General features: G+C 44.5%; 1 protein-coding gene across 2 annotated transcripts; it reads right to left on the bottom strand.

Annotated features, from left to right (window-relative positions):
* Nucleotides 1–633: 633 nt before the first annotated feature.
* On the bottom strand, nucleotides 634–13,501 carry LOC140734039 (zinc-binding protein A33-like). 2 transcript variants are annotated; one of them, XM_073057646.1, is made up of 6 exons: nucleotides 13,085–13,501; nucleotides 12,065–12,160; nucleotides 11,373–11,606; nucleotides 9,841–9,863; nucleotides 9,635–9,753; nucleotides 634–1,947 (listed from the first exon to the last, which is right to left on the bottom strand). In XM_073057646.1, exons 1-6 carry the CDS (start codon nucleotides 13,493–13,495, stop codon nucleotides 1,394–1,396), a joined length of 1,437 nt encoding a protein of 478 aa, XP_072913747.1. In that variant the 5' UTR covers nucleotides 13,496–13,501; the 3' UTR covers nucleotides 634–1,393. The 2 variants fall into 2 exon arrangements, with proteins under 2 accessions (XP_072913747.1, XP_072913804.1); XM_073057703.1 differs by having other exon boundaries at nucleotides 11,373–11,600.
* Between the last annotated feature and the right edge of the window lie 438 nt (nucleotides 13,502–13,939).

The following is a 13,939-nucleotide window of genomic DNA, read 5'->3' as shown; positions in this document are numbered from 1 at the left end:
TTTTTATAATTTTATTATGTAGACACTAATAAAATAGTGTTAGTTAACAGTAGACTCAGACTCCAGGTGTGTTCCATTTCTGCTGGTCCTTTTAACCTGTTACGGGGTGAGTAACAACTGTTAAACACAGACTATTACAGTGTGAAACATGTAGGACTGAACAAAATCAAATGTCGTCTTCAGTACAATCTTTGGGGGGTTTATAGTTTTCACATAAAAACTTTATTAAGTTATGGGAGTGACTGTTAATTTGCAGTCTGGAGCAGGAAAAGGTATGTAATAATGGTAATGTCACAATTGTTTTGGGGGAGATCAATATGCAACGGGATTGTGAAAATCAGGTTGGTATCAGATCTCAAGAGAAGGAATTTGTTGAATAGCTACGAGACGGCTTTTTAAAGCAGCTTGTGTTGGGGCCTACTTGGGGAAAGGCCTTCTCAAATTGGGTGTTGTGTAATAACCTGATCATATTCGAGAAATTAAAGTAAACGAACACTTATGAGGCAGTGATCATAATACAATTGATTTCTTACTGCAATTTGAGAGGGAGAAGCCCAAGTCACATGTATCATTCTCGTAATGGAATAAAGGGAATTACAGAGGCATGAGAGAGGAGCTTTCCCAGTTGCATTGGAGGAGGATACTGTGGGAATGACAGCTGAATAGAGTTGACTGAAATATCTGGGTATAGTTTACAAGCAGCAGGATAGACATGTCCCACAGAAGAAGTTCTAAGTGGCAGGGGTAGGCAGCCATGGCTCATAAGGGAAATTAAGGACAGCGTAAAATCTGTGGAAATGGCATATAAGATAGCAAAGGTGAGTGGGGTTGGATTATTGAGATGTTCTTAAAACCCAACAAAAGGCAAATTAAAAAGCCTTTTAAGGAGGGATATTTTCAGGCAGAGTAGTAAACCTGTGGGATGCTCTACCACAAACTGCGGTGGAGCCCAAGTCTATGGGTATACTTAAGGTGTAAACTGATCATTTCCTGATTGATATGGGCATCAGAGGACATGGCGAGAAGTCAGGTGTGTGGAATTGAGTGAGATCTGGGATCAACTGTGATGTAATGGTGGAGCGGAGTAAATGAGCTGAATGGCACAATTCTGCTCCTATGTCTTGTGGTCTTAACAAGATTCACTCTGACAGCCCTCTTCCAGTCAGCACAGCCCCCACTTGCCCGATTACACCTGTGCATGTATGAGTGGACTTTATGACACGCCGCCCGTGGCTGCTGCTGAATCCGCAGTTTTTTGTGTTCGGTTAACGGACGCAGTGAATGAGTTAAAATTAATGGAACGAAAAAATCTCATCTCGGTTTTATATCATTCTCTGCAATTTTATATTTACAGAGACTTTACTCCTGATGCCGGTTCAGGGACCCGACCCGCTTACAGACCCGGAGCGGAACTGGAGCAGATTTTCAGCCACTGGTTTTCATCCCAAATCGCAAAGAAAGGATAAAGTTTCCCAGTGAATTTATTCCCAGTGAAGGTGTGGAGATGGGACTTGGTCTCCGCGTTGTAAAATGAAACTGTCCCAGACTCGTAACTGAGATTAACTCCCACCCTCCCGGGGATGGGACAGGCAGGCAGACGGGAATCAAAGGAGGTGTGAACACCGAACACGTCATAATCCCACTGTAACACGTCATCAACCAGCCCGATGATCCAGAATCCGGTCTCTGGACTCATTCTGACAGCTCCCTTCCTCTGCACAGAATCTGCGGCGACCCCCAGCCACCAGAACCGATTCCCTGTCACCTCCACCTCCCAGTAATGTCTCCCCGATGTGATTTCCTCCAATCCCAGCACACATTCCGAGTGTGTGAATCTCTTCCCGGTGTCAGGGAGATCCCTTCGGGTCCCAGTCCATCTCACACTCTTCCGATCCTCAGACACCTCGAGCCACGGATGCGCCGTTTCCACATCCAGGGTGACAGAGACTGGGGGGAGAAGCAGAGAATTACAGAGTCCCCGGGGATCAGGGGGGAGACTCGGGCAGCGCGACCCCGGGACTGGGGGTGGGGTTAGGGGGAAGACTGGGACAGTGCAGTATGGGGGATCGGGGAGATACTCAGCACGGTTCCAGGATCTGGGAAAGGCCGCTGGGCCTCAAGCGCAGTCGAGTGGCCGACACGAACCTTTCCCGTGGTTCGACCCAATGATAGCGGATGGACAACTATTGTCACCCCAAGGGTTTTCCGCTGGACAAAGAGCAGAGATTTCCCGGTCAAACAGACACAAAATGCTGGAGGAACCAAGCAGGTCAGGCAGCATGTGTTGAGAGAGATGAACAGTCTGCGATTCAGGTCGACATCTTCCCACAAAAACAGAAATAGGTGAGATGGACAGCGGAAACGAGTGCGGGAAAAGCGTGGATTAAGATGGGAAGGGATGGGTGAATGGATTTAAACAGGTGGTCACAGAGGCTCTTCGGTCCAATTTGTTCATGCCAACTAACTTGCTTTAATGAGTTCCCTTTTTCCCATTATTCCCTTTCGCCTTTCTTATCCATGTCCTTGCCAAGATGTATTTGAAAACATTGTCCTTGTACCCAGCTCTAGAGTTAATCAAGGTCCCAGTGTGAACAGAGATAACCCTCTTCCTTGTCCACTACACCATTAATTTTAGTGTCACCCACAAAACTAACAACTATGTCACCAATATTCTCATCCAAATCAATAATATGAATGTCAAACACACGCGGCCCCAGCACCGACACCTCCAGTCCTCTGTGTTTAAGAGACACTTCAATAGGCAAGGCACAGAAGGAGACTGACCTAATGCCGGTCAATGGGATTAATGTAGATGGGTAAATAGGTCAGCACAGAGATGGTGTGTCGAAGGGCACATTTCTATGCTGTACGGCGATGGCTCTGTGAACTGAATGGCTAAGAATCCCCAAACCCCCCCTTTCTTCCCCACCCCCTTCCGGTGCTGAGAATTCCAAACAGACCATGACACCTGAACATTGACTACTCAGACAGGGAAACATCCTCCCTGTGTCCTGCTTGCTGAACCTTGAAAGAATGTTTCACTGTGATCTCCTCTCATTCTTCTGAACAGGGAACAGAGAACATAGAACAGTACAGCACAGCAACAGGCCCTTCATTCAATGTTAGCATTCATTTGCGAGTATGAAGTGTGAGGTGGGGGACTGTGTAGGTTCAAGAGAGTAAAGGAGGTAATAATGGAATGAGTAGGGAAGAGATGAACAGCCGATTGAACAGAGATTAACCAGAACCAGATGGGGGAGGGGTGGAAAGCCTGTGTGTGTAGACATAATGAGAAAACGTGGAGGGGGACACAGATGGGAGATAAGGATCCCTTTGTCCCCTTTCCCACAACCCCATCACCTTCAGGCCTTCATGAGAACAGGGGAAGAATTTGCAAGGACCCTTAAGCAACACAGGTCCTGGTGAAGTGTTTCAGCCCGAACTGTCGACTGTTTACTCTTTTCTATAAATGCTTCCTGGCCTGCTGAGTTCCTCCAGCATTTTGTGTGTGTTGCTCTGCTTTAAGCATTGTCAGTTATTTGGCCTCCACAGCTGTCTGTTGCAGATTCACTATCCCATGGCTAAAGCAATTTCTCCTCATCTCTGTTCTTAATGGACATCCCTATAGTCAGAGGCAGTGGCATCCGGTCCTCGACTCATCCACTGTAGGAAACATCCTCCCAACATCAACAGAGTGAACCAGAACCTGGTGAGAGAGGGGTGGAAAGCCTGTGTGTGAACTGTGTGTGTAGACGTAGTGAGAAGGTGGAGGGGTCAAAGATGGGAAATGAGGATCCCTCTGTCACCTTAACCACAACCCCATCGGTCACAGTCCCTCATTGGGACAAGGGATGAATTTAATGGACAATTAAGCCATAGGTGTCCTGATGAAGCGTTTCAGCCCGAGCTGTCGGCTGTTTACTCCTTTCAATAGATGCTTCCTGGCCTGCTGAGTTCCTCCAACATTTTGTCCGTTTGCTCCTCTTTAAATGTGCAACCTTGTCAAAGGCCTTCTGAAAGTCCAAACATACAACATGCACTACAACCCCTTTATCTATCCCACTTGTAATCTCTTCAAAGAACTTCAACAGGTTTGCCAGGCAAAATATTACCTAAAAGAAGTCATGCTGACTTGTCCTATCTTTTCCAGTGTCACCAAGTATTCCATAACCTCATACTTAACAATTGACACTAATGTCTACCCAACCACAACGGTGAGGCTAACTGGTCTATAATCTCCTTTCTGATGCCTTCCACCTTATTTAAAGTTGAGTGGCATATGCAGTTTTCCAATCCTCTAGCACTATACCAGAGTCCAATGATTTTTGAAAGATCATTTCAAATGCCTCCACAATGTCTACCACTACATCTTTCAGAACACTAGGGTGCAGTTCATCTGGTCTGCGTGACTTATGCACCTTTTTTGGGAACCTTCTCCCTTGTAACAGTAACTGCACTGTTCCCTGGCACTCTTCAAAATCTGGCACAGTGTTAGTGTCTTCCACAGAGAAGACTTGTGCAAAATACTCATTTAGTTAATCTGTCATCTCTTTGTGCCCCATTGCTATACAGGAAGGGTAAATCATGCTTGACTAACCTTCTGGAATTTTTTGAGTATGTAACTATGAAAATGGACAAGGGAGAACCAGTGGATGTAGTGTACCTGGTCTTTCAGAAAGCCTTTGATAAGATCCCACATAGGAGATTAGTGGGCAAAACTAGAGTGCATGATATTGGGGGGTAGAGTACTAACATGGATAGAAAATTGGTTGGCAGACAGGAAACAAAGAGTAGGTATTAACAGATCCTTTTCAGAATGGCAGGCAGTGACTAGTGGGGTACTGCAAGGCTCGATGCTGGGACCACAGCTATTTACAATATACATTAATGATTTAGATGAAGGGATTAAAAGTAACTTTAGAAAAATTTGCAGATGACACAAATCTGGGTGGCAGTGTGAAATATGTGGAGGATGTTAGGTGTCTTGGACAGGTTGGGTGAGTCGGTATGTGCATGGCCGATGCAGTTTAATGAGGATAAATGTGAACTCATCCACTTTGGTGGCAAGAACAGGAAGGCAGATTACTATCTGAATGGTGTCAAGTTAGGAAAACATAGAAACATAGAAAATAGGTGCAGGAGCAGGCCAATCGGCCCTTCGAGCCTGCACCGCCATTCAGTATGATCATGGCTGATCATCCAACACAGAACCCTATACCTGCTTTCTCTCTGTACCCCCTGGTCACTTTAGCCACAAGGGCCATATCTAACTCCCTCTTTAAAATATAGCCAATGAACCGGCCTCAACTGTTTCCTGTGGCAGAGAATTCCACAGATTCACCACTCTCTGTGTGAAGAAGTGTTTCCTCATCTCAGTCCTAAAAGGCTTCCCCTTTATCCTTAAACTGTGACCCCTCATTCTGGACTTCCCCAACATTGGAAACAATCTTCCTGCATCTAGCCTGTCCAATCCCTTTAGAATTTTATATGTTTCAATAAGATCCCCCCTCAATCTTCTAAATTCCAGTGAGTATAAGCCTAGTCGATAGAGTCTTCCTTCATATGAAAGTCCTGCCATCCCAGGAATCAATCTGGTGAGCCTTCTCTGTACTCCCTCTATGGCAAGAATGTCTTTCCTCAGATTAGGAGACCAAAACTGCACACAATTTTCTAGGTGCGGTCTCACCAAGCCCTTGTGCAACAGCAGTAGAACCTCCCTGCTCCTGTACTCAAATCCTTTTGCTATGAATGCCAACATACCATTTGCCTTTTTCACCACCTGCTGTATCTGCATGCCCACCTTCAATGACTGGTGTACAATGACACCCAGGTCTCGTTGCATCTCCCCTTTTCCTAATCGGCCACTGTTCAGATTATGATCTGTTTTCCTGTTCTTGCAAGCAAAATGGATAACCTCACATTTATCCACATTAAATTGCATCTGCCATGAATTTGCCCACTCACCTAACCTATCCAAGTCACCCTGCATCCTCTTAGCATCCTCCTCACAGCTAACACCGCCGCCCAGCTTCGTGTCATCCGCAAACTTGGAGATGCTGAATTTAATTCCCTCGTCTAAATCATTAATATATATTGTAAACAACTGGGGTCCCAGCACTGAGCCTTGCGGTACCCCACTAGTCACTGCCTGCCATTCTGATAAGGTCCTGTTTACACCCACTCTTTGCTTCCTGTCTGCCAACCAATTCTCTATCCACATCAATACCATACCCCCAATACCGTGTGCTTTAAGTTTGCACACTAATCTCCTGTGTGGGACCTTGTCAAAAGCCTTTTGAAAATCTAAATATACCACATCGACTGGCTCTCTCCTATTCACTCTAATGGGTACATCTTCAAAAAATTCTGTAAGATTCGTCAGACATGATTTTCCTTTCACAAATCCATGCTGACTTTGTCTGATGATTTCACCTCTTTCCAAATGTGCTGTTTTCACATCTTTGATAACCGACTCTAGCATTTTCCCCACCACCGATGTCAGACTAATCAGTCTATAATTCCCCGGTTTCGCTCTCCCTCCTTTTTTAAAAAGTGGGGTTACATTAGCCACCCTTCAATCCTCAGGAACTAATCCAGAATCTAAGGAGTTTTGAAAGATTATCACTAATGCATCCAGTATTTCTTGGGCTACTTCCTTAAGCACTCTGGGATGCAGACCATCTGGCCCTAGGGATTTATCTGCCTTTAATCCCTTCAATTTACCTAACACCACTTCCCTACTAACATGTATTTCCCTCAGTTCCTCCATCTCACTAGACCCTCGGTCCCTTACTATTTCCGGAAGATTATTTATGTCCTCCTTAGTGAAGACAGAACCAAAGTAGTTGGTTCAGTAGTTGGAAAAGGGTAAGTACAACGAGATCTAGGTGTTCTTGTACATCAGTCACTGAAAGTAAGCATGCAGGTAGAGCAGGCAGTGAAGAAGTCTAATGGCATTTTGGCCTTCAAAACAAGGGGAGTTGAGTACAGGAGCAAAGAGGTCCTTCTGTGGTTGTACAGGCCCCTGGTGACAACACACCTGGAGTATTGTGTTCAGTTTTGGTCTCCAAATTTGAGGAAGGGCATTCTTGCTATTGAGGGAGTGCAGCGTATGTTCACAAGGTTAATTCCTGGGATGGCAGGACTGTTGTATGTTGAAAGATTGGAGCGACTGGGCTTGTATACACTGGAATTTCGAAGGATGAGAGGGGATCTGATTGAAACATCTAAGATTATTAAGGGATTGGACCCAGTAGAGGCAGGAAACATGTTAACGATGTTAGGGGAGTCCAGAAACAGAGGCCACAGTTTAAGAATAAGGTGTAGGCCATTTAGAATGTTCAGGAAAAACCTTTTCACACAGAGTTTTGCATCTATAGAATGCTCTGCCTCAGAAGGCAGTGGAGGCCAATTCTCTGGATGCTTTCAAGAAAGAGTTAGCTAGAACTCTTAAAGATAGCGGAGTCAAGGGATATGGGGAGAAGGCAGGAACGGGGTACTGATTGTGGATGATCAGCCATGATCACATTGAAAGGCAGTGCTGTCCCGAAGGGCCGAATAGCCTACTCCTACTCCTCTTGCTTATTGCCTGTTATACACGGCCTTATTTTATAATGGTCCTATATCCATTCTCATCTCTATTTTATTTTTTTGCAATACTTGAAAAACAATTTGATATCATTTTACAAAGACAGGTGTGTAAAAAGGGCCCGAAGGATTTTTGGAGACCCGAGTCACCCCAACCACAAACTGTGCCAGTTGCTACCTTCTGGGAAATGGTACCGCAGCATGTATATGACTGCCATCAGGGTCATTTTTACTTTTGCAGTTCCTTACCTCAACCCACAAGGATTCAACATCTTCCAATCCTATGTCCCATCTCTCTACTTATTTACCAGGACAGCATATTTTCCTATACTACCGATACATTGTGTAACCTTGGGCATTCAGCTCCCAACTGCAACTATCATTCATCCATGAATCAGTGATGGCCACAACATCATACTTGATAATCAGTAACCGAGCAACACGGTCATCCACCTTATTTCTCATATGCCATACATTGAACTATAACACTTGCTTTACTGTATCTGCTACCCTTTTTATTCTGCATCCCTATAGCTCTGATACTCACCCTGCTGGCTGCAATTGCATCCAGACTGTCCGCTCTATCTGACAGTCTGACTGCATGGTATCTTTCCATTTTTACCATAAGTCCTGTCCCTTCAATCGTTCTCAACACACCCCCCCCCCCAACCAAATTAGTTTAAACCCTCCCCAACAGCTCTATGGAACCTCTCTGTGTCATAGTCCCATGGCTATCTCCCATCTCACTCCTACCTCCTTGATTGTGCCTTAATTCCCATCTCCTGAATCCCATTTGTGGCTATTTCAATTAATTACAGCATACCTGGTTCCCATTAAAGAATATGGGATTAGAACTCTGGCGGCTCAGTCATGGATCGCCAGTTCGTTGGCGATTCTGGTGTCTGTAAACCTCATTTCCTGATCCCTTAGTACTGTTAGTTCTAAGCTCTGCTCCATTCCCTGGATTTTCAACGTAAACCTTGTCTCCAAGTCAAGATTTCCCTGGTAACCTGTTCCACGTTTGCGACTGTGCTAGCGCCACCCTGCCACCCTGCCTCCTTGCCTGTGCCCTGCACTTGGGTTCGTCCCCAGTCACTCCCTTGCAACACTCTGTGAGAATATTGTTCTCCCTTGGGTACAGGTCCAATACATCCGTTTTGAGCAGGTCAACCTCCACCAGAAGAGATCCCAATGATCCAAAAACCTGAAGCCCTGATTCCTGCATCAGCTTTTCAGCCATCTTTAATCTGCCAAATTAACCTGTTTCTACCCTCACCAGCACGTGGTACAGGCAGCAATACAGAAATTACAAACCTGGAGGTACTGCTTCTCAGCTTTCTACCAAGCTCTCCAAATTATATTTTCAAGAGCTCTTTGCTTTTACTTCCTCCGGAATTGTCCCAAAATGTACTAACATATCTGGCTGTTTTCCCTCCCTCTCTAAAGTGCTGCAGACACGATCCGAGACATCCCCGACTCTGGCACCGAGGAGTCAACATACCATTCGGGTGTCCCGTTCACATCCATGGATTCTCCTGTTTGTTCTCTGAACGATTGAGTCCCCTATCACTACTGATCCCCTCTTCTCCCTCTAACAACAGTGAGAGTTGTGGATCCAGAAGGGGAAAGACCTGTGTCAATCAGACTCTGTACTCAGCACAAAACATGTGTATTTTTCTGAAAATCCCGGTGACCACACTGATACCTGCTTTTATTCCCTGCAATAGCATCAAGTCAGTATTAATTTCCCAGCTCCTGTGGTAGGATTCAATATCATGCCTTGGCATGTTAGTGCAGTATGCCTGGGTTCAGGACGCAAAGGTTCATCTGCCAGTCCCGTGTATTGGTTGTATTGTGACCATGTGCTGGTGTGTCCAGTGGTCTGAAATCTCCAGCTGACCATGTGACAGTGATGCCTCCCAGTCAGTGGGGTTGATGTGGAATAAACTTCAGTTCCCCTTCAGTCCACTATTACAGATAATCTTTGCTTTAAATTGTAACAATCATGTTTCATAAACAAGGCGGAATGAATCTTTGTAAGTTTTACCTCTATTAATGGCATCATGTGCTTCTCTCAGCACTGTGTTCAACAAATAGAGGTGAACGAATTTTTCAACTGGTAGAGCCTCATCTGTCACTGACAATTCCTGGACATCGTCACTAATTCTGTAAATATTAAACTGCTGGTGATAAACTGGTATTTTGAACGATTTCATAAATCCATAATGGGTTTCAGTAAAGAGCATGTCCTACCTCCTGTTCTGATGAGCTTCCTCCTGAAATAAATAAAAGACAAAACTGATTAGACATTGATTTACTGTCGACATCCTGAATTTCATCCAAATCATTACAAGATGTTGAAAATTCCCACTCCCGCAGTCACTCACTCAAACGAACAATCAGAACCACGGGGAAAATTACAGGGAATGTTTCTGAAAATTAGACCATTACTGAGAGGAAGAAACTTAGAGGAAAGTGCGGACTGGTTGTGCATTTTAACCTGGTTAAAATGTCAGAATGATAAAATGGAACAATTTCAGATTAGTAATGGATTTGATTGCGTACTGGTGGAGAAAGTACTTCAATTTCTGGCTAACATGAGAGGACGCCATTGTAAGGTGCTTGGAAGTAGGTACAGAGGAGATGACAGGGTAAGATTTTTATGTAGAGAGTGGCGAGGGCATGGACTGGGCTGCAGACTACGGTGGTGGAGGCAGATACGATAGGGTCTTTTAAGAGACTCCATCATAGCTACATAGAGCTTAGTAAAATAGAGCGCTATGGGTATCCCGAGGTACTTTCTGATGCAAATAAATATTTGGCACAGCATTGTGGCCCGAAGGGCCTGTATTGTGCTGTAGGTTTTCTATGTTTCTACTTATGGGGAGACCTTCAGTCAAAGATAAACTACCAGATGGTTTTTAATAAATCCCACGATAAATTTAGTGAGGAGGATGTGGAACTCACTGCCACAGCAGCAGCTGCAGTGGAACAACAGAGGTTGAATTTAATGGGGAAACTGAATAAACTCATGAGAGATCGTGGAGTTCACGGCACTGTTGCTGGGTGCGAGGAGGGAAGCGGGGAAATTGATAGGAAAAGATAGGCTGAATGGACTGTTTATTATAGCCAATAGGATATAATCTCATGAGAAACTTATCTGAAAAAGTAAAGAAACAGTGAAAGTTTCCATAATCTGATGGACCAGATATAGAGGATAACTCTGATGTGTGGGTCATATTCTTTGTTTTCACTGATTAACAAAGAGATCCTCACACCCATTGCACCAGTCACACAGACACAGTCTGTGACTGCAACTGGGCATCAATGGAAGGTTTAGAGGATAAGTAAAGTAGTAATTAAGGACACAATCAACAGCTCTGTGTCCTTAATGGTAACTAGTCACGTAACTGGGGGTGTGGTAAATGGGAAGGGAATAAGTTACGTGTTTATACTTTGTTCTGGACTGTTTTGAGCTGGGGATGGACCGATGTCACATATTTCATTGAGCACTCAGTTGCAGCTTACTTCATGATTAATTACCTTGAAATTCGTTTCTTAAAAATTATCTGGTGCTGATGAAGTATCAAACATATCTCTTCGACATTTTGAATGTCATTATGGAATGATTAGTGAGCGCATCATATAGGTATAACAATCTGTGTGAGGTGGCCAGCAGCAGCAATTGATTTGTTGGAATCGGCTGCTGTACTGTGTTTATTTCAAATATACCACTGTTCATTTAGTGACCTGCGACAGAAACAAATTAAAATATAATCCCTCACCTTGAGAAATATCACACTGTCTTTTTGATCCATCTGCTCCTTTAACTTTGTGATTTCCTCCTGAATTAACCTTATATTCTCCTGAATCTCTCGAAGATTTTTTTCCATTGGATTTAGAATCCTCTCCTCTTCATTCCTGAGATCCCTGAGTAAGCTCTGCTCTTTCTCAGTGATAATCTGGTGCAGTTCAGCAAACTGGGATGTGATGTGGGTCTGAACGCTGTTGGACTGTTCCTGACGAATGAAAGGTGAAGATTAATTTCTTGTATTGCTGTGTTGTATTTCCTTATGTCATTAAGGACATATTGTCCAGTAAAATCCATATAGTTCTGAGCGCATTCACGTCAACGCCATTCCTTCACATATATTTAAGGTGACCATATGGCCCTTGAAAATCCACGCTACTTCTGAGAGCATTCTGGTCAACACCATCCCCTCCCGTTTTCCTGAAACCCATTCTCGCCCATTGACACATTAAATCCCACTTGATTCATAAACACCCTTCCCGACCTTCACAGGGACAATGTCCTTGAGATGTGTCCGAAAGTGTTGTGGTAACAGGGACAACACTCAAACTCCACATAGACAGCACCAGAGGTCAGGATCGAATGCAGGTCACTGGATCTGCGATACTCTGCTATTCTGCATTAAAGAGAGCAAAACTATAGAGCAATATCAGAAATGTCCCTCACCCGAACTCCAGAAATCTTTTCTTTCTGTTGCTGCTCCTTTTCCAGGAAGTCTGATTTCCGTTTTGTTAGAGAGTCTAAGGAAGATTTTAGCTGATCCTGGAAGTCAGAGAGTGAAGAAAATAGAAACAAAGATAAATCAAAAGAAACAGGTGAACAAACCCGATTATCACACAGAAAATGCTGGAGGAACTCAATGAGTCAGGCAGCATCTATGCACGGGAAATAAACAGTCGGTGTTTCGGTATGTGACCCTTCAGTAGGACTGGAATGGAATGCGACAGACTCCAGAATAAAACAGTTGGGGATGAGAACCAGCTGACAGGTGCCGGAGAGAAAATGTGCGTGGGGGTTGATGAATAATGAAGCTGATTTATGTCGAATTACCGGGTGAACGAGTAGTCTTTGTAGTACTGCAAGTCTGTGTCTTTATTGATGCTTTGCTGTACGCTTGAGTGCTCAGTGAAGGGTGCAGATTCTTTTTTTGTTGGTGGGGAGGAGATTCTTTGCCTTACTGCTGCGTATGTGTGGGCGGAGGGATCTGGGCGGGTGGGGGGCTTTGGGGTTCGAACGTTTAACTCCCTTTCATTCTTTGGAGCATTCCTCTGTTTTCGTGGATGTCTGCGGAGAAACATTATTTCAGGATGTCTATTGTGTACTTTTCTCTGACATTATATGTACCTACTGAATTCCATTGCATTGGGACTGTTTGTGGCCCAGAATGGTGACGAGGAGGAGGTATAGGAGTCAGGTGCAGAACCTGTCACGCAGTCAGATACAAGTGCTAAGAGGGAGATCAGTGAAGAGGAGCCAGCAGATAAGGGAGTTACATCGAGAGCGATCCCTGCAGAAAGCGGAGAGTTGTGGGGAGGGATTGGGATGGGCTGTGCGAAGGAAAGATGTGCTAGGATCCTTTTGGAGATGGCGAAGGATGCAGAGAATGGTGTGTTGGTTATGAGGCTCGTGTGTTGATAGGTCGGACAAGGGAGGATGGGTTGAGTATCAAATTTGCGTAAGTTTTACCTTGTAGATTTTAACAGCTTCTTTAATCGGTAGGAAGCGGTGTTCTCTGTGTTCTTGCGCAACTGCACAGATCAGACAGATCAATGTCCTGTCTGTTTCACAAAACAGCTTCAGTTCTTCCTCATGTTCCTCGCAGTGAAGTTTACTCTCCTTCCCTTTACGATTCAGGTTTATACTTCGAGCTTTTTCTGCCAGATTTGTTAAGACCCGATTGACCCTGAGGGTGCGGTCAGCAATCACCTCTCTACATTCCGGGCAGGAGTTTCTCTCCTTCCTTTCCCAACATCGTGTGATACAAGAGCGACAGAAGTTGTGTCCGCATTGCAGTGATACCGGATCGGTGAATAAATCCAGGCAGATGAGACAAATTGTCTCCTCGGTCCAACTCTCGGCCGGTCCTTTCGAAGCCATATTAACTCCCAGCACTTCCTGATTCAGAGTTCTTTCACTTTCGGGGAGCTGCTGATCCCCAACAGTACAGCGATTGTCCGCTACACGCGCTGCAATCTCAGGGAATGAACATTATGTTAGTTGTATTCAGGCAGGTTTCTAGACACAATATGTAGATAAGCCTACAAGAGGAGAGGCTGTACTTGATTTGGTATGGGGAAGTGAACCTGGACAGGTGTCAGGTCTCTCAGTGGGAGAGCATTTTGGAGATAGTGATCATAATTCTGTCTCCTTCATAAAAGCATTGGAGATAGACAAATTAGAAAAGCGTTGAATTGGAGTAAGGGGAATTATGAGGCTATCAGGCAGGAAATTGGAGGCTTAAATTGAAAACAGATGTTCTCAGGGAAAAGTACGGAAGTAATGTGGCAAATATTCAGGGTATATTTGTGTGGAGTTCTGTAT

The sequence above is a fragment of the Hemitrygon akajei genome, chromosome 1 (assembly GCF_048418815.1).
Source record: "Hemitrygon akajei chromosome 1, sHemAka1.3, whole genome shotgun sequence".
NCBI classification, from domain to species: domain Eukaryota; kingdom Metazoa; phylum Chordata; class Chondrichthyes; order Myliobatiformes; family Dasyatidae; genus Hemitrygon; species Hemitrygon akajei.
Note: the sequence above shows the minus strand (reverse complement) of the source record. Positions and strands in the feature narration are given on the sequence as shown.

Bases quoted from the DNA above. Each gene is read 5' to 3' on its own strand.
- LOC140734039 (XM_073057646.1), bottom strand. From the start codon at position 13,495: ATGGCTTCGAAAGGACCGGCCGAGAGTTGGACCGAGGAGACAATTTGT. The intron at 9,864-11,372 runs GTGAGGGATTAT...TATTTATTTCAG, and splicing joins ACAGTGTGATATTTCTCAAG to GAGGAAGCTCATCAGAACAG. The intron at 9,754-9,840 runs GTAGGACATGCT...TAATATTTACAG, and splicing joins GAAGCTCATCAGAACAGGAG to AATTAGTGACGATGTCCAGG.